The sequence below is a fragment of the Patagioenas fasciata genome, chromosome 12 (assembly GCF_037038585.1).
Source record: "Patagioenas fasciata isolate bPatFas1 chromosome 12, bPatFas1.hap1, whole genome shotgun sequence".
Taxonomy (NCBI): domain Eukaryota; kingdom Metazoa; phylum Chordata; class Aves; order Columbiformes; family Columbidae; genus Patagioenas; species Patagioenas fasciata.
The window spans coordinates 15,726,421-15,746,698 of NC_092531.1; the positions used below are offsets into that span (position 1 = coordinate 15,726,421).

General features: G+C 47.7%; 1 protein-coding gene across 4 annotated transcripts in view; it reads left to right on the forward strand.

Annotated features, from left to right (window-relative positions):
• Positions 1–1,642: 1,642 nt before the first annotated feature.
• IGDCC4 (immunoglobulin superfamily DCC subclass member 4) overlaps positions 1,643–20,278 on the forward strand; it is an 88,400-nt gene continuing 69,764 nt past the window's right edge. For all 4 annotated transcript variants that reach the window (XM_071813967.1, XM_071813968.1, XM_065847533.2 and 1 more), the window contains exon 1: positions 1,643–1,836. In XM_071813967.1, coding sequence (XP_071670068.1) covers positions 1,731–1,836 — 106 coding nt within the window. In that variant the 5' untranslated portion in view covers positions 1,643–1,730. The remainder of the gene's footprint in view (positions 1,837–20,278) is intronic.

Genomic DNA, 20,278 nt, shown 5'->3' on the forward strand with positions numbered 1-20,278 from the left:
GTTGTTACTCTTCAGCTCCACGCTGGAGTAACGCAGGAGGGAGCAAGGCTGTTGCTGTCCTCTTTTCCTTCTGCAGGGAGGTAAGCATATGGATGGTGCAGGAGCAGGGTTGGTGAGTTTGCTGTGGTTTTATTTCCCCCTCTTTCCCAGCAAGATGCCTGTCTGGTGCTGGGCTGCTGGATCCCAGGATTTTCTGTGCTAACAGGGCCAAGTGCTGATGTACAGCTGTGTAACTCACACAGGAAACCTGCTTCCCACCACACACCCTTTCTGGTTTCATTTAAGTTTTTACAGTTCATTATACAAGCTAATATATAGGAGGGTCTGGATTAAAGAGATTTTTTTTTTTCATATTCTGTATAGCTGGAGCCCTCTCTGCATTCCACACCACTGTGATAAAACATCCCTCTGCACCGGGCGGCCTCTTCTCCTTTTGGAAGCCAAAGCAGAGTCCTTCCTACCCGTTCCAGATGTGGCTGCCCTTCTGCTTGCTGCCAGCAGTTGCTGCCAAAAGAAGGGCTTGGTGTCATTTAATTTACCCTTAGGACCAAACCTGCACCTGCGGCTTTACGTGCAGTGTGATTTTGTGTCTGGGACACAGCCAAGCTTGTGAGGCAGTGGCTCCACTCTCCATCTCTCAGTGCCCCTCAGCTCCCCACCTCATTTCCATGGCTTGGCTGGCAGATGGGTCCTGCCTCTCTCTGCAGCAATGGGGTGCAGACAGGCTGCAGAGTGTATTTTATTTGCTTTATTTTAAAAGAAGGACAGGCTAGACCTTGACACCTGTGAAGCCCCATGAATGATATGCACCTGAAGGAGCTGTGCTTTGAAATGGGGCCCAGTGGGACTGCAAACTCAAGGTGATATGGTCACCAGTGTCTGTGTGCCTGCACCCCCTTGGAGCACGAGTGTGATGGGAGCAGCTGAGGGACCTGGGGGTTCAGCTGGAGAACAGGAGCTGAGGGGAGACCTTCTGATCTCTGAACTGCCTGAAAGGAGCTTGGAGCTTGGGGGGTTGGGCTCTGCTCCCAAGGAACAAGCGCCAGGAGCAGAGGAAACAGCCTTAAGTTGCTCCAGGGGAGGTTGAGGTTGGATCTTGGGAACAATTTCTTCCCCAAGGGGCTATCGGGCATTGGAACAGGCTGCCCAGGGCAGTGGTGGAGTCACCATCCCTGGAGGGGTTGAACAGACGAAGACGAGGTTCTCAGGGACACGGGGTGGTGCCAGGGCTGGGGGAACGGTTGGACTCAGTGATCTTGAGGGTCTCTTCTAACCAAAATGATTCTGTGATTCTATGACGGCTGGTCGCAGCGCCGTGTCCTCCACGCTCACCTGCGGCAAAAAGGAAAAAAAAAACAACAACACGACAAACCCAAACCAACAAACTAAAGAGAAGGGAAAAAATAATAAAAAAAGCCCATAAAATGTTTATAACCCCCGTTTGCCGGCCCAGCTGATTCGCCCCGCACCTGCCGCGCCGCCTCGGGAACCGCGGCCGCTCCCCCCGCTGCGGGCTGGCAGCAACCTGTTGGTCCCGCCGCTGCCGAGGAGGGCGGGAGGAGCCCCCTAGGCTCGGCTCGGCGGACCCGCTGACAAAGGCGGAGCAGCGGCAGCCCAGGGCCGTCCCCCGCCCCCGGCAGCGGGGCCCGGCGGCGCCGGCGGGCAGCGCGGGGCTGGGGCGCTCGCACAAGATGGCGGTGGGGCGGCGGGAGAGCGCGCTCCCCTCGTAGATGCGGCCGCGGCGGCCCCTGCTCCCGGCGCCCGGCGGGGCTTACATGGCGCTGGAGGACCTGCTTTGTCTCTGCTTCTCCGCCCTGGCCGTCCTGTCTGTGCAAGGTGGGTAAGGAAGGAGGGGGGATGTGGTGTGTTGGGGGGGGTCGGTGTCCCTGATCCCACGGGCGGTCGCGCGTGGGGCCACCTGCCCTCGCCCTGCTCGGCCGGGGCAACGGCCGCTTCCCCGCGGGGATGCGCTCCCCGGCCCCGACCTTCTTCCCAGCCGTGTCTCCCCTCCTCGTAGCAGCCTTCCCCTTAGTGGCCATTCCCCCCCGAGTCGGTGCCTCCCTCAGTGACTTGTTCTCCCTAGTCGCCCTCTGATTCCCTCAGCGGGCACTTCCCCTGTAGCCATTTTTCACAGCCCTCCTCTTGCCCCCCATCTCGTTTTCTTCCTCGGCCGCTTTTCGACCCCCGTGTCGGGCAGTGGCCACACTCGTGGCTTCAACCCATTTCTGAATGGTGCCTCCTTTGGGGTCACCTTCTAGGGATGACAGAGGGTGTACCCCAGAGACAACCGCCCTCAGCGCGGCTGGGGGGAGCGGGCAGCAGTCACCCCCCGGGCGACAAGTTTCCTCGGGAGGGACGGCTGCTGTGCCTGGCTGGCTGGGGCTGAAGCGCTTGTGTGACCCGGAGCAGGCCCAGGTGTGTGGCTGGGCCACGGTGGGGACCCTTGTGTCCTCTCGCCCCGCTCCCACCAGCACAGGACACCTGGGTGGGCACATGTCCCGTTGGTCAAGAAGGTGACCCAGGAGTACCCGTGCTCCTCGCATCCCCCGTTTTGCAATGGTTACGCAAACGGCTTCATGCGCGGGCACACGTACGCCCGGCCCCACTGACTTTCTGCCTTTGCCGTCGAAGTTTTTGCGCCAAGGGGCATCGGAGCTGCGGACCTTGGGGCGCGTGGTTTGTTCCCCATGTGAGCGTAGACCCGCAAAAGCTTTTGTCTGCGTTGCTGGGAAGGTGAAGGCTGGTGGAGCTGCACTGAAAAATGTGAGCTGTTTATGTGCCATGGAGTTGCTCTTGTTTAAAAGAACCATCCCTGTGTCGTTGTATGCTTTAATTCCTTTTTACAATGCATTCAGGTTTGGCAGATCATAATAACGGCACAATGGATGTTTAGTCTTTATGGCTTCAAAAATAGCTTTTTTTGGGAAGATTACAGTGTGGTGGATGGCTGCAGGGTTGTTTCTGTTTTCTTTTTTTCGGAGCATTGTGAGCTCCCATAAGGGGTAGGTTATCATTCGATATAGGTACGGTGTTACAGTGGCTGTGTGGAAATGAATAACGGTCCATGTAAATGACCCATTGTCATCGGTGCGGGTGGGTTTTTCTAGATGGATGGCAGCCTGTGACCACATCAGCAGCCGAATGGGAAAAGCTGGTGTGGGTGGGAGCTGCATCTCCTGCGTGTTTGAGCAAACAGCCAAGTGGATCCCAAGGCTTGTAATGGAGAACAATGATTAAAAAAAAAAAAAAAGGGAGAGTGGTGGAGTTTATGAGTTTATGTTATTTTTCAAACCCACTCGAACAAGAAAACTTCAAATGCTTTGCGGGAATTTGCAGTTGTGGCTTCTCTGCCTTTTATTTTTTTTGCAAGTAATTAGGCAACTTGTAAAAATTGTTTCTGTTTGTTTTCTAACAACGGGTCGTGTATTGTGTAGAGGTAGCGAGTGTGTCCGCGCAGCCTGTGGACGTGCGGCTTGGTACATGCGGATGTGCTTTCCAACAGGTGGGTTTGATTCTGAAAAGAAAAACATGGACTTGTTTCAGTCTGAAGTTAATTTGGCAGAGGGTTAAAGTGGTTTTGGGAAAAGTCTGCATTTGATCCCGCAGCCCATGTGTTTTGATCCAAAGTTCAAGCCTTGCTGGGTATGAAATACTTCGGAGAGAAGGCTGGAAAACTGTCCCCCCCTCTGTGGGTTTGATGGAAGCTGTGCCAGTTTACACTAGCTGGGGATGTGATCTGGTGTTTTGAAAGCCTTCTGTGTGTCTAACTTTGAGACTGTTTTCCCTGCAGTAGCAGGAAAGGGTTTAATAAAAAAAAAAACCCAACCCCAACCCCTGCTCGGTTGATGCTGGCGAGGGAGTTGTGCTGGTTGCTCTCCTTGGGGCTCTCGGCAGGGGACGTGTTGGTGGGAAGCAGGCTGAGCTTTCCATCCACACAATCAGCTGAAATCTGTCTGAGCTTTATGGCGTTTAGATTTGTGGTCGAGTCCTCTCACTGCAGAACAGATTTCCTTTTTTGACATCACCTAATTTTAGTTCGGATTTGGTTTTTTACCCTTCCTGTCGTGTTCCTCTTTCTGGCGTGACCCCGTGCGGTTGGTTCCTTTGCTTGGGAAGTCGGTGTTGCTGTTGTTCGCGGATTGCGTGTCTCTGCTGCCGCCGTCACCCGCGCTTCACGGGATGTCAGGACGTCACCTGCCTGCAGATCCGCTTGTCCTGCTGACTGTGGTGTTGCAGTGTCGCCTGCCTGTGGGCTGAGCCGCAAGGAGGCGGGATGAACGGTGCAGGGAAGGGAGAATTTCTTACAGTCCCCAAGAAACGGGGGCACTGACAGTGCCGCACGCCCGTGCACGCTGTGTTGGCGAGTTCAGGGCTGTGCCGTGTTTCCTGGGGCCAGTTTCTCATGCGGTAGCTGGCTGCCGCGGTGCTGTAGCTGTTGTCACAGCCTGTCTGCGAGCCCTGGTGGCAAAGGCTGCTCCAAAGCAGGGAACGTTCTTGCTGGTGTTTCCCTGTGTGTGAGTCTGGAGGAGAAACTGCTCAGGCTTGGTTCTCTTTTGTTTTCCCAAACTTTTTCCTCTTCTTTTTTCTCCTTTTTTTTGTGCCCTCTCCTTTCACTACCTCAAAGTCCAAAGTGATGCAGAACCTGCTAATTTCCTGATGTCTCCCTGCTTTCCTCAGCAGACTTTCTCCCGGCAGCTGTAGAAAGTTTGATCTGCTGCCGGGGGCCCCATATGGGGTGGGTGTATCGCTGGCGGGACGCGAGCAGCTTCAGAGTGGCACAAGTAATAATTTGAAGAGAACAAGTCTGGCAATCTGCCTTTCCCTGGGGAAGAAGGGAGATGATTCTCCTTGCATGCAGGCTTGGAGCTTGTTTTGGAGCTGGAGGCAGCTGCTCTGGGGTTCGGTACAGGGCTCTGCATCGAGGCCACCAGAGCCACCTGGGTTTGGAGCTGCTGGGGTGGGTTGTGTTGCTGTGGCACACGGAGTGTCCTGCTTGAGTGCGCGCTGTGATCTTGGGGTGGCTGCTTTGTCTGCTCTGGTGTCCTCAGGACCCATCTTTTGATAAAAATAGAGATGCTGCACACTTTTCTCTGTCGAAGGTATCGAGAGGATAAAATCCATCAATGAAAATGAAGTCCATCAGTGAGTATTCAGCACATATATGATCTTCATCGCCACAGTGCACAACTATAGGCAGGGTGCTGTGTTGTCACATGTTGGCTCATGAATTTGTGACTCCTGATACTGTATTGCATACTGGATGGTTTGAATTCTACTTCTCTTGGAGCTGCTTTCCCAAAGCCTGGTTGTTCTCTCAGGGAAAAATCCAGGTGCTTGTGAACGAGTTGGAGCATTTGCAGCATAAGAGATGCTCCTTGCACGATTTACATGTTCCTCTCCTGTTTAAATGGCTGCTTGGCCATTAAACCCAGTCATGGTTATATAATTAAGATAGGAATTAATATTTAATCTGATTGTAATTTGCTGTTGGAATCCATCCCAAACCGTATCTTTGCGTGAGGTGAGGGGGTACCTGAGGGAAAACTGAGACCAGTGTTATGTGTGGGGGATTTTCTGCTTGGACACTGAGAATTATAGACCTGCCTTAGGTGATGGCAGAAATCCTAACCTTTACAAACCCAGAGCGATCGCAGTAATTTTGTTATCTGTAGGAAGCAAATGTTTGCTTTATAGTCAGCTGTAATACTAGAGGGGATATGGTAAATCCTTGTTATCAGTATTTGCCAAGTGCATGTTGGGCCAAAATCAACTCTCATGCAATTTCTTTTGGAGAAGAACTGGACCCACTTGTCTACAGTATTTTTAGCCTGGTTTTGTAGGGAAAAGAGACTTGCATAGTCATGCTGTCAGGTTGTCTGTCCATCTCTCTTTCCTTTTCCGAATAATTTTTAGACCTACTGGTCAGTCATAGTGAGAGTGGATATGGAGAATTCAGAGTTTTTAAATGAAGTGGTCAAGTAGAGGAGAGAGATGCAGTTTCTGCATGGGCTGAGGGGGAGGGACTGGAAAAACCACCTTGGGAAGGAACCCAAAGCGCCTCAACTGCAGGAAGAGCTTTGAACAGAGTTTGCACCTGGTTTGGGTAGGACAGGGTAATCCAGTCACGAGACACAAAGCTGCAGGAAATCACAATCTCAAGTCCTTGTATCCACTTTTGAAATTTTATTTTTAAAGTCTTTCATGCTTTAAAATGTGCTGTTGTTTTGTGATTACACCAGCGTTCACATCACAGAGCTTGGTAGCTGTTTTGTTTTCCTTTCTTATTGGGAAAGCATTTTCCAAACACAGGACTTGGAGCTACTGTGACATTGGCTCTTTCTGTTGTTTTTCTGTTGTCACTTGCTGTCTCTGCCTCAGTTTCCTTGTTTGTTCCAGCTGGGCGGAAGATGCTGTTGCAAGCAGTAGACATTTAAATAACACTATCACTCTAAGTACACTTCTGCGTTTATTAAAATCCTATGAGTAAGTGACCTCCAAGTGCCGCTTCTGCTTTTCTCACTTAACAGCTTCTCAGTGAGAGGATCCCCAGTTGTTAGAACTGAATATGCTGTCTTCATAAAAAGCAGAGTTAAGCTGTGTTTTCCTGAGCCCTTCTAGAGATGCTAAACCCCACACAGAGCTCCTAGGTTGCCTGACTTTCACTGATAGGCTGAAGTAATCCTTGAAACACCATTGCATTTTCCCAATTCTGAAGAATAACAGAGCCTTCCCAGGGAGGGGAAGAACCGGTCAGCAGTTTCCTCCAGGATGGCAAATACCTACTTGAGTTGCAGCTGCTGAGAAATTCCCTGGGACAACCTAAACGCTTGTTGCCGACCTTGTGTGAGTGTATCTAGCACTTCCCTATTTGCAGGTGTCAAGAGACTTTGCTGTGAGCGTGTAGGTCTTGGTGCTTCTCCCTTGGATGTGTTTTTGTTCCTGTCACCGATGCCCTTTGGTGTCTCTGAGTCAGGTCCTCTCCTCCTCTTGATCTGTGGGATCCTGCTGTTGTGATACAGGCTGCTTTATCTGAAAAGTCCAGCAGATGCAGCATGTTATCTCCATGGGTAATAAACACCCTCTGTGGTGTTTGTGATAAGCAATTACTGTATTCCGCTGAAACTTTCATATCAGATGTTCTGAAATTATTTAAAAGTCTGTATCTGCATTTTAAACACATTTGCTTGTTACTGCCACATGAAATTCAGCTGAGCTGAATAACCTGGTTTATTATACGCTTTCTTGTTTTTTGATGTATGTCATTTTTTTTCAAGATCTCTCATGGATTTCTTGCAGACAGGTCTTTAATATTAAAGGTGTGTTAATGAAACGTGAGCATCCCCAGAGGTTGCTCTCAGCCCAAATTGGTGGGAGAATTAAAATCCAGCGTGTGAAGCTCATTTGTGCTCAATCTGCTGTGGCTCCTTCCCTAATTCTGACTGAATTCCCTGCTCTCATTCCTGCTTGGGTCTTTGAACCACATTCCCTTTGGAGTAGGGATGGCTTAGCACGTTGTTAAATGTAAGAATTTGGGAAATTAAGCAGTTAAAACGGAGCTCCGGGGAAAGGTGCTGGGATGGTAGAATTTGGAGGAGAGGTGGGGCAAACCTGGGATGCAGCAGCAATGCCAGGTGGGCAGCGGGATGAGAATGAGATAAGGCCTTGCTTTACGTTTCACCGTCTGTGCTGGGAAATGTGCATCCTTGATAGTTTCTAAATTGACTGTCGATGGATAATCAAGGTAATTGGTGTGACCAGAAAGGTCACTACTTAATGGAAAGGATTTCCCTTGCCATGTTGTGTGCATACACTGAGGGTTTTGGCAAAATTTTCTTCATCAAAAGCATCAGCTTTAAAATCACCTGAGGTTTTGCACTGTGTCTCAGATGGCTAGTTGGATCTGATTTACAGAATGGGTGCATGTATTTTCCAGGCAAAAGTGGAGTTGTACCTGATATTAAAAGAAAACTAGTCAAGTGTTTGCTAATTTTTTTGTGCATTATTGCAAATGAGAAGGCTTTTATGTTCCTTTGGAAATTTTTGTCCCCTTTTTGTCTCTTTTTTCGTGTTGACCCAGGGGGACTGGACCAGTTGCAGCCCATTTCTGTGCCCTCCCAGTCCAGCTCACCTGTTGGACTCTTGGCACAGTCTCGAGAAGACTCATGAGAAGGATACAGGAGGCTTTTTGTGACCAAAAACAAACAAAAGAAAGACAAGGGTGTGGGAGGGCAGCGATTAACAGATGTTCAGGCGGATGTTCGGGGGTTTAGCCCACAGTGTTGGTATGGGACCTGTCGCTGTATGGGAGATAAGGCTCCTGTATGAGATGCTGGGGCTTGTTTTGTCTCCAGCAGTGGGGTGAGAAGTGTGGTGGAGGCTGGAGGATCTGGAGCTGACGGCATCATTCCATTATTTCCTCCTTGATAGGTATTTTCCCCTGCCATAGAGGCTGAAGCAGCCCTGCTGTCAGAGAATTCATGTTGTCGCGGGAGGGCGATCAGATGCTCCACGGGTTTGGATGCGCTGGCGAATGCACTATGCGATGTTCCATAGCAAGGCATCTTGGCAAAATACACATAGAAGATAAAAGGGGGAAAAAGAAAGCTAGCATCTGATCCAATGCCAGCTTCTTTGCTGGGTTGGCAAAAATTGTTTAGGTCCTTCTTTCCCAAGAATGATTTTGTAAACATAATACTGCCTATTAGCCATGTAAATTACTGTCATTGGTGGCAATTGTTGTGATGGAAAGATAAGTGTCTTGAAACTCTGTTTTGATTTACCCCTCTTTCCCCTCTCCCAGGCTTGCTAACCAGTTGTTTATGTCAGTGCTGATTGTTGCTTTTGTCAGAGAAATCAAAATATTGATCAAAATTATTTAGCTCTGTTTTTCCTAGGTCACAGTAAATGCAACTTTTCTTTCCTTCCCTTTATACTCTTTTCTCTGTACTGAATGAAAACAAAGTGAACCTTTCCTCGAGGAGATGAGCCGTACGTTCCCGATGTCAAATGTCATCTGCCTGAAGAGGGTCGTCAGGAGCAGACTTTGTATCTGGAGGCTTTCCTCAAGAGTCTGTCAGTTGAAAATCTGGCCAACAGCATTATCTCAAGTACTATTGTGGGGTTTTCTTTACGTGCAAAGTGAGGAGAGAAGGAAGTTTCTCCCAGCTGCTGGCAGAGAATAGCTTCCCATTTACTTCACGCTTGTGGCTGCTGCCAGGATTTTCTTTTTAGCAGCAGAGGGAGTTAAGTGCAGGGTGAAAGGCTTCAGTAACACTTCAGCATCCGGGCACGAGGCTGAGCTGTCAAATAATTCTTCTTGCTCTGTGTTTTTCATGCCAGTCAAGGCACTTGGATGGGTTTGTAGGTTTAAGGCAAGCGAGGTTATGCTGGCTTCTTGTGTACCGCGGGTAGCTGAGGACATTTCGTGTTTCGGGTTTAATGGTTGTGCTTGAACAAGAGCATCTCTTAAAGAGCAACAGCCACTTCTGGCTTAAGTTCTGTGGGTGTTTGTCTGTCACTGCCCCTCGGTAAATGGGTTTGATGTCCCTGCTCAGTAATGTGCACCTTCGTTTAGTCTGAATTTACCCAGCTGTGCTTTATAGGTGTATGTGAAGACAGGCGCTGGTGTGAAAAGCCTCCCTGTGGGTATGTGTCTGTTGATGGAATTTCCTGGTAACCTGCTCTTTACCAAGCTGAATCCTTCAGTCTTTCATCTGTTTTCCATTCCTTTGTCTCAGCCTTCTGTAGCTAACATTAGTGTTACTAAAAGCTCTTTTTTTCTCAGAGTAAGGTGTTTGCTCAGCAGAGGTAATTTCTTAGGCACTTTGATTCAGAGCCTGATTTTTCAGATCTGGACCTTGTGAGTCCCCGGGGGCACCTGATCCCTGCAGCTCAGCGCAGAGCTGTCGTTCACCTCAGCCAGCTGGGGCTGGACTTGACTTTCCAGATGTGATGGGATTGGAGCCAAGCAGAGGTAAAGAAACCTTCAGGTCTGAGAGCACCTCTTTGGTGAGCAGCCAAGCTGTTGCTGAGGCAGATTTTGGGTGTTGCAGCAGGATGCTCACACACACAAAACCAGAGGAGAAACTGGGATGGGGCATGTATGTGCAGCTTCCATGTAGCTTTTTAAGAGAAAGGATGCTGCCTAAGCTGGAATCACACTGATAGGCTTGTATAGAAAAATACTCTCTTAGTCTTACAGCAGCTTTCACTAAACATCTCGGCCACACCCTCCATCAGCGCTTCAAGTACATGTGGAACGTGTGGAGCTCTGCCCTCTCCCACTGATAAAGATGCCTCTGCCCTTTTCCATGTTACCTACACAATGCGTTGTTTTGTGTAAAATTTACACATTTTCTTGTGTAAATGTCTCTAGCCTCTGCCCAGCTGTGTCCACAAAGGAAACCAATATTAGGACTTGTTGGGCTTTAGGATGGAGACGTTCGGTTCCCTGCTGCATGACACACTTAAGGGTGGCTTCAGGCAACCCTCTGTCCGCATCATAGTTTTTAATTTGTAAAATGACGTATTAAAATTGCTGTCTGAGGGGCTGAGCATGAATATATTTGGGGGGGAGGTGTCCAGATGCTGTGGATCAGAGTGTTGCAGGTGTGTGTTTCAGATGCAGAGGCTTGTAGAGATGGGAGAGTAGGTGCTGTATATCAGTGTACATGGCTGTGCCTCACTGCTCACGGTGCGTCTACACTGAGTGTGTGCAGGTGTAGTGTGAATACAGAGACGTGTACCTGGTATGTACAGGCCCGTAAATGAGAATTCCTGATTATTTGCTGATACATTTTAAAGTTTTTGGGTTTAAAAAAAATGCTGCCCTCATAGGTAATATTTTCTTCTCACCAGAAACTCGTTAGACTGGAAATTTCACAGTATTAATTTTTATGGCATTTCCTAAGCTGAACTAATTGGGTATTTTGGAAGGGGGAAGACAAGGGTGTGGATGTGCGTTTTTATGTAGATTGCATTGAAAATGTGACTTGGATTATCCTGCTAGCTATCTGAGCGATGCGAAGGTCTCTGCTGGAAAATGCAAGCGATTATAGGCTGGTGACTAACAAATAATCCTTGGCTAATACGGGGTGGGCTCAATTAATGTTAATCCCTGCTCAGCAGTAGTAAAAGTTGGATAAAGTCAGAGAGATTTTGCAAGGCTGTTACTGACCTGAACATGAGAATGATCACACAACATTCTCTAAAATGAAAGCGGTTCACTGGAAGAGGCATCATTCACATTGTTTCTCTCTTATACTAGAGAAGGAGCTATTCAAAATGCCCCAAAATTGCCTGGTTGTGAAGATGAAGATTTCTCTTGTGCTGATATTGTATGCTGGGCCACACATGACCTCTTTAAAAGGGGAGCAGCAGTAATTAGTCTATTTTAATTGAAATAAATCTGTTTTTTATTAATAAATGAGGTTGTGTTCCCTAGTCCAGAGCAACCACCATCTATAGTGCTCATCTAGCAGTCTAATGCACAGAGGAAATCCCCTCCTCCCCATGAAAAAAATGAATGATTTGGGCATTTTTGCTGAAATCTCAGGATAAGTCCAGGTGTTGTTTTCAGATGTGTCCCTGTGAAATCAGCAGAAGCCCAGAGACAGCAGGGAGAAGCGTCGCGTCTGAACCGGGACCCCGCTGATGCAGAAGGCTCTGGAGTGGTGTGACGGTCCGCGCAGATGCTCTGCTGCTTGGGTGCTGTAGCGTTGAAAGCATGTCCTTCACCATTTGGAAGCAGAGCCAGCGCTTTTACTGCTTTGTCCTCAAACTGTCAGGTTTCAGCTGGCTGCAGCTTTGGAAAAAGGAAAGATTTATGTGCTCAGAAGAGAAACTTGTGCTGACAGTGGATAAATGCACAGTGGATGTTGGAAAGTTAAACAGCCAAGTAGGTGTGAGGGATTTTGGAACATAGGCTATGAAATGTTTTCCTCCTGTTGCTATGATAGAAGTAAGTTTCAATTTGGAAATAAGGGGGCAAATTCCCACCCATTCTGACTCTAGATCGTAACCCCCTTCAAGAGGTGGTAGTGCTCCCTGTTCCCTCCACCTTCGAGTACATCACAGCAGCCATGGGTACGTGTGTTATCTTGCATTTCTCCTAACACAATCCCTGAGCTGTAAGAGTGCACTTTGCATTTTCAATGATAACAGTTTCCAGATCACAATCAGATAACTGTTTTAAAAAACTGGACTAGGTGAGAAGTTATTCCAGGAAGATGCAAGGTCCTGAGATGGTCAGGTCCTTGGTAAGATCATTGCATTTTCTAGCTGTGGGCATTCCTTTAACTGTACAGTTTAGCATCTCCTGTTTTGTTCTTTTTGATGTCTCCTTGTCAAACCTGCCCTCTTATCTATCTGCTGTTGTCCAAGGAAGGCTGGTTGGCTGGCTGTACTGATAATGTACGTTTGTGGGTTAAGTGATAACGAAAAGGAGCGGAGCACGGCTAAAGCTGGGGCAGTCCGCTCCCGTGGAGACAGCCAGTGTCAGATACTGCAGCTAGTGCAGCATAGGTGGGTTTTGTGACTTTGTGGTGGATGGTGGCAGAGTCTGGTGCTTTGTCTGGACTGCCCACGCTGTCTGTTCTCTGCAAAATTAACTCCTGGTCTAAGCCACTCTCACCTTTCACTTGTGTTCCCTTGCTGCGTGGGCCGTGTGTGGCTCTGCTGACCCTGTGTCCTCCCAGGGGGGTGAAGCCTCTCTCAAAGTGATGCAGGCTTGAAGCAACAGTTGTCTACAGTGAACTATTAAAACATACTTTCCAATTAGCTTTCTTTGTTGCTGTTCTGAATTGTCTTCTCTTCCCCTGTGTGCTGGTTCATTATTTTTCATGAATTCCTGGTTTGTGCAATTACCTGGGAAATGCAGGAGAGTTGGCAGGGGTTTGATGAACCTGACTTCTCTGGGGTAGGTGACTTGGTAGTGATACAGCATGTGAGAATTGGTTCTTGTCGTCTTGGAGTGACAAGTTGCACACCTAGGCCTCGCTGCTGGGGATTTACGGGACAGGTTAGCTGTTTTTGAAGAGAGCTGGAAAGCACAAGGAGCAGAGAGAGCAGCTGTGCGTGCAGATTTGTCAGGTACCTGGTAGAACTGAAACCAGAGCCGTTCTTGACATTTTGTGTCTGATCTGTATTCTGGCACTTTACACCCTGAAGAGACATTCCAGACTTGAAGCCCAGCCTATCAACAAAATGTGAGCAAACAAGGGAGATTCTTTGCTTAACTTTAAGAAAGAAAAATGTACAATAAATAGTTCTAATCACATGCCAGGGGATTCGTTTGTTGTGAAAGCTTTCAGCTCAGTCTGAGGAGTGAATATGTTTTGGGATGTGTGTCAGAGCAGTGTCACCCCTGCAGAAGGGTTCTTTGCCCTTTTTTTTTTTTTGCAGACAGCATTTCAGGCAGAAATAGAGATGTGATCTCGTCCCTTTTGCAGAAGAGAAAGCCAGCACACAGCAAAATAAAAGGGCTGTCACTGACTAAAACATCACAGTTTCTCTGCTCATAGCTTGCATTTTACTGGCAAATATGTCATGCTGCTGGTTTCCCTGTACAAATGCTTCTCTTTTTTAAGGCTTGTACTCAAGTGAACTTCCCAGCTGCTAGAAAGGACGTCTTGATGGAAGCTGGACTAAGCTGTTTGATGGATGACTTCACCGTTAAAAGTTCAGGTGGCTTTACCTGCTCTCCTCCTTCCGTTTTTGTTTTCAGGTGAACCATAGAATCTCATTACCAACGGCAGTGGCAGGGCTTTGAAGATTTCTGGCTTAATTATCGTATTTGTGCTGCGACTAGCAGTGAGATCTATGTGCTGTCAGAGCAACTTAGCTATTGTGCCAGCTGTGCAGGGGTGGGAGAAAAAGGCCTCAGGAAAGGGCTTGCACGGAGGGTTTGTTTCTGCTGGCGCGGACTGGCTTGGGCTGCGTGCACCTTCTAATGCCGTGCGGGTGCTGCAGGACCTCCCGCAAGACCCAAATGGGATGAATGAGGTGCCGTGGTCTGGACTCCATCTGTGGCTGTGCGAGTGCATTTTTTGGGTAACGCTTGTGAAGATCCGGGTTGCAAGATTGAGTTCTTTTTTCATCAGGACTGTAAAAGCAGATTAATGATATGTAGAATCTACCGTTTGGCTGAACATCATCTGCTGTCTCCTTGAGGAAGGCTCAGACCTGTTTTCTGTGTATGTGACTTCCTAATGGCTTCCTCAGAAGGAAGTTTTAGGTACCTTCACATAATTAGCAACAATCTTAATTATGAAGGGTTTTGACCAGCTGGGTTTTTCCCTCTTTTTCTATTCAGTTCAATCTCACAGGACGGAGATGTGGAGCTGTGCTGGGGGCAGCGGTCCATGGACCACATCGCAGGGTTGCAACCTCTTAGCATAACCAGAGGCCACCTCTGGAAGTAACAACTGGACAGGTCACAGCTGATGGGTTGTGACAGATGGACAGAGATACCCAGAAAAGGAAGATGAGGTGTTTGCTGAGGCTGCATAAAGCAGTTTCACACATTAACTTAATGAGGAAAAAGCAAGATGGATATTCTCAAAATAAGGCAACTGTGACCCTCTTTTTGGGTGTTAAAATATTGTTAACTCTAGCTATTCCCATCCTGAAGCTTTAACAAAGTGTTGCCACATCTGTTGCATAGGGAAGGAACTTCTGAGGCAGACACAGTCTAAGTAACACTAAACTGCATGTAGCAAGAAGGCAAGGAAAAGGAGCAAAGGAATATTTGATGCCTTGATCATCAATTGAAGGCAGAGGGATGAGAAGGGCCTTTGATGATTAAGATCTTTGATCTTTAAGATGATGAAAAATTGAGAAACGTCAGAGTGTACTCTATCCTGACATAATTTCTTGCATCTTCTTTGGGTCAGTACCGCTGTGCTGCCCTTACCTTATGGGAACAGGCATGACCACGAACAAAACCAGTTGAAGGTAATAGTTCTGGTTTTGGATGCTACAGGTGACTGGTCACCAAGGAGTCTGTAGGAGCTGTTTTTTCTGGCCTTTTATCTTAGCTGATGTTATATGCGTTCAGAGTCATCTTCCAAGTTCATGTGCAGTTGTGTCTGAGTGGAAGGAAATAGGTGGGGTCCTGTAACAAGCTGATCTGGCACAAAAGCTCAGCAAAATGCTCATCTCCCCTTGCATGGCTTGAGGGGTCTGAGCGAGCCCTCCTAATACTGCTTTGTAGGTAAAGCCAACCAGTTTTTACAAAGCTACTGCTTATTCCTGGTAACGTTCCCAGTGGCTTGTGTATCCAGAACAGTGCAGAGTCAAGTAATCCTTGCACATCTTGAGTATTGCTTTCCCTTTCTGTGGTTCCACATAGCAACTGGGAGAAAGTTAGTTTGGAAAACAAAGCTGTTAAGAACTGTTTGTTTAGACACAAGGCAAGTGAAAGTGGAAAACATAATCTGTCTGTTCCTCTCAACCTCCCACCTTCTTTTTGTTTAAAATGTCCACATGACGTTTACTTTCAATAAACAAAAGATGTTTCTTATAAGCTGGTGTTTACTAGTAGGGAGATGTGATTTATTGAAGAACAGAAATCCCTGCTTGTGCCTGTGTTTTCAGATTGGAGCAAGAGTTCATAATTTTATAGACCTTTCAAGAACAGATTTCCTAAAGCAAACAGTGAGGAACTGTTAAATTATAGCCATGTAAAACAATGGTGTAATAGTGTGATTGCTCAGCACTAATGACGTTATTATTCTGTACCAAATAGGAGTGGTTTGGGCTGGTGGGAGATAACATGCCTTTCCTGAGATAGCTTTGGAGCTGATTCAGAGGAGAAGCCAAGTTTAGATTCTTGGGCAGCTTCTTTTCCTCTTAATGAGGGAGATGAGGACTGTATGAGTGTTCTTGTACTCCAGCTTTTTTCCAGGATCATGCAGGGAGGAGCAGCTTCCAAAAAAGCAATGTGCAGTTTCTCTCTGCGGTCTGAGAGCCACTGAAACCTCACGCTGCCTCTTAGAGTTACACGGTCTCTGTTTCTCCAACATTTGCTTGGAACATCGCTGTGACCTGTTTAGAAGGAACAGGAGAGTGATGCAGGTCCCCTCCTGGGTGGTGGGGGCTGTGCTGGTGCTTCTCCTCAGCCCTGTCTGAGCTCACAAGCCCTGACGGACTCACAGATGGTCGCAGCATAATGTGCTTTGAGGCTGAGCTGCTGTGGGGGCTGCTGGATTGTTCAAATCCCTGGGAATGAGCAGAAATGGCATCAGAGTGCCTGGCACTGACATCTCTGGATCTCGTTGAGGCCCAGGTTTGTACCCCATCTGCCCTTTTCTTTCCACAGCCTCTCTCCTGGAGCTCTAGCAAGTCGTGGTGCTGGATGCCTGGTCTTGTCTCTGTCTTCCGCGTGTCTATCACCTTCAGGTGTTGGTGGCTCAGTCTTGTGCTGACCTGACTGTGAACAAAGCTCTGAAAACAGCGGCTGTTTGAGGAGGATCTGTGCCCCCTTGAGCAGCCCTGCCAGCCGTTACCTTCTTGGCTGTGCCAGGCACTTTGTCACTGCAGGTAGCGAGAGGGACAAGAGTCCGGGTGGCCTCAGCTTGAGCTCCCGCTCCCGCCAGTCTTGCTGTTCGCATGTGTCTGAGGATGCCTGGGTGGGATCTCCAGCAGATGCACGTGTGGTGCCCTGGCCCGGCTCCAGCTCCGAGTCATGGCACTGACCTCTGCGGAGACACGGCTGTTAGAAGGGACCGATCTCCTGTGTTTCTTGGTTTCTTTCTCCTGGTCTCAACTTTTACATGATATATTTGGCTCATTTCTGGCTGGCCTGCACATTTTCATGCTGGAAAACCTTGTAGCAGCTTCACTGGGCTCTTGGAAGAAATTGTCTTTTCAAAGGGAGCTGTGGCTTGTAATGAAATAGCTTTGCAGTGACATAGTTTCAGTGCTGCAGTTATGTCTGTGCTGGCTTTCAGGTTGTTCCTGGGCTAAAAATATGGCCCATTAAGACTTCTGGAACAGGCTTTAACCATATTTTAAAGGTACTTTATTCTTTATGTGTTATTACTAAGCGATTTAACCGTTACTGCATTTGGAGACCTGTTTTGTAAGATCACTTTGTCTGAAGTGGAATTTGAGAAAAGAATTGAGCGTGTGTATGTGTTTAAGGTGGTGAGGATGTGCTGCTGCCTTGGAGGGCTGGGAGCTGGGTGGCAGAAGTTGGGAACCGAACTGGTATCCAGCACTGACTGATTGAGGCTGCTGGACCAGTTATTGCCATTTCTGATCTTCCCTGCCCCAGATGACAAGGGATTCAGAATTGCATGGAAAAAATCAGCATTAGGAGTTTTACCACCTACTAGAGATGTGTTGAACAAATGGACAGTGGCCTTTCTTCTCCCCAGGGGCAGCTTTTACATGGATGGGAAGCTACAGATGGACCCAAGGCAAAAAATGCAAATGGGCAGGGCTGTGATACGAAGCATTTGGCAGCGTCGCGGGCTTAAAAGCTCCCTCCCCACGGCTGCTTGATCCCGCTTTCTCAGTTGTGCTGACACAGCTGGTTGTGGGCTGCACTGTGAACCATGCGAGTGGAGCTTTGGCCTCAAAACGGTGGGATTAGGGCCTGGGCTGCTGACACCATGAAGCTGGCCAAGCCCAGTCCATCCCACTGCTGTTCATAAGGAGCCTTCTGAGGTGTATTTGCTTCACAATGACTGCTGTGATTACAGCTTTGCAGAGGAGTGCAGTAGTGAGTGCGAACAGCTAATTAGGTGGTTCTTTTTCCTAACCCTCTTTTGTTTGCTTTTGAAGACACAAGTCCCTCGCTTGCTCTCCTGGCTCCTGTTCGGTGTCGTGACAATGTCAGCGGCACCGTGTGAAGCTCATGTTACGTGGGGAGAGTTCAGACAGGTTTGGTTTCAGGACAGGTCTCGTCCCCAAGCTGTTCCAGCACTTTCCTGACGGGAGGCGATCGGTGTCAGAGCAGGTTTGACACTGAGACTGAAAACAAAACAGTTTTGAGGGGCAGATCTCCCACAGTAATGAGTTCAGTGGCAGGCTGACTGTTTTTTGTAGCTGAAAACGTCAGATCTGTTGCCTGGGTTATGTAGAAAGGTTTTGTTCCAGAACAACCTGCTCCTGATGAGCTGTCTCTGCTGAGCTGGCAGACACTGCTCTGGACAGTGTTTTTCCTACATTTTCCTCATTGGTGAGCGTTGGAGAGTTTACTTTTTAGGCGAGTATGTTCATTCAAGGCTGTGAAGTTTTGAGTTCAGCAACTTGGACAAATTTAAAATGTCGCCGTTTTTGAGCCTTCCCTACTTGGAGTTTGGTTTTAATCACAAGTTTTAACAAATTGAGTCTATTGAAAACATTCTCAGTGAAACACCCTCTTTTCTTTTTTTCTCAGAAGCCGTTAGCTGTCTTCAAGAAACAATATTTTAATTGAAGCCATGATAAAAGCAGGACGGCAGTGGTTGTTGTAAAGCTTAATTTATTAAACAGCCTTGTTTTTAATGCAAAAAAATCTGAAAAGAAAAAAAAAAGCTATGCGCTTTAAAACTGTCAAAATAAAACCTACAACTTTGAAGTCTTAAAATACTTTGGGAAATGCTGAATGATTTTGACTGGTTATATGGAACAGCTGAACTGACTTAACTGGAACAAAATTAGAGGAACAAAGAGGTTTTGTTTCCAGAGTGTATTCTTTGCCCTTTGACAGCCCTTTATGGCTCACACTCCCTGGAGCAGGTCACTGTCAGCTTCCCCGCTTTGGTTGGACTTTCCACATAACCAGTCCACTGGAACCGCGGTAATAGGCTTATAAATGTGTAAAAATCACAGAAAGATTCAGGGGCAAGAGCAGAATTTGAACCTCCTGTAACTGTTGTGTTATTTTTTTGAAGGAGTCTCCGTCTCCTGTTAGTGGTTGTGCTTCCCTGGAGCCATATGTTAGTGCTGGGTTTGAGGACACCAGAGGTGACTGATCTGTCATCCTCCACAGTTAGACCTTCTCAACATGGTCTCAGAGGAAGAGACTTACTTTCCGTGGAAGGTACTCTAAAAAATCTCCCAGTGGACACTTCCCACGTACACAGAAGCTTTCATTGGCAAAATGGTGAGATGGTTTCTGTGCACATGGGGTATCCAGCTCTGGGAGGTGATCGTGCTCTGTTCTTCCATAACCATCAGTCAGGGCTATTTGCATGAAAACAGGCTCTCTGGGAAGTCTGTCTTCTGTTGGGGAAGGATAGACAGCAGGAGGAGATGAGCAACTGAGAAATGGAACGCTTGTTTCCATGCAAATATCCTCTAAAGAACAAAAGAGGGCAAGAAGCGTGCTCAGAGATGGGATCTGTGAACAGAAGGGCTCCGGAGTTTTCCATGAAGCAGCATCAGGTCCATGTGAATGTAATTTTTACACTGTTGTGTGCTGTGGGTCTCATGGGTGAGTCACAGATGCTGCTTTTGTTCTCAACTTTTCTAGGAATAAATCCTCTGCTCTGTCTGTGGGAATTCTGCTGCTGACTTCACTACGCTAGAATTAGGGCTTTTAGGGTCTGCTGCAGACATGATGGCACTTATCTGTTCTTCCCAAGTACTAGCTTGTAAAAGAGGCAGGATGCAAAATAACACAAAATTTGCCTCGGCAGCCCCTGTGATGTACTCACTGTGTCTGGCACTGAGGATCTTGGGGCATATTTCACTGTCTTAGGGACTGCCCAGGGCATTGGAGAGGATTTATTTCTCTTTCCTTGTCACCTGAGGGTGATGGGGAGGTGTCAGAGGATGGAAGCCCTGCATTCCATCTAAGACCACTAGCAAAACTTTTATGAACAGCAGCCTTGCTGGAGTTGCCTTCTTGCAGCACTGCCGAACCTGAAATTTGTTGAGATAAGGTGGAACAAGAGATCACTACAATCGCACGGTGAACTTGAACTTATATGTCAATGCCAAAGAGCTCTTGGGGACTGATCAGACATCGGGGGTGGTTGGAGACTTGGCCGCTCAGAGCTGCCTGTCCCTGAAGCTGGATGATACCAGCTGGATAACACGAGTAGCAGGAGCAAATGCATGTCTCCCTCTTCCATCAGTGCCTTGAGCAAGGCACAAACCTCTGTTCATCAAGCCTTTGTGTCCTTCTCACCTACAAGTATTGAGTGAGTTGCAAGGCCGTGCGCTATCTGAGCAGATGCACGCTGAATTTAGTAGCTTGCTTAGAAATAAGTATCAGCAAGATGTCAGAGAGGTTAGGCTCACTACCAGATCTCATTAATTCTGTGGAATACCCTGTAGAGTATGT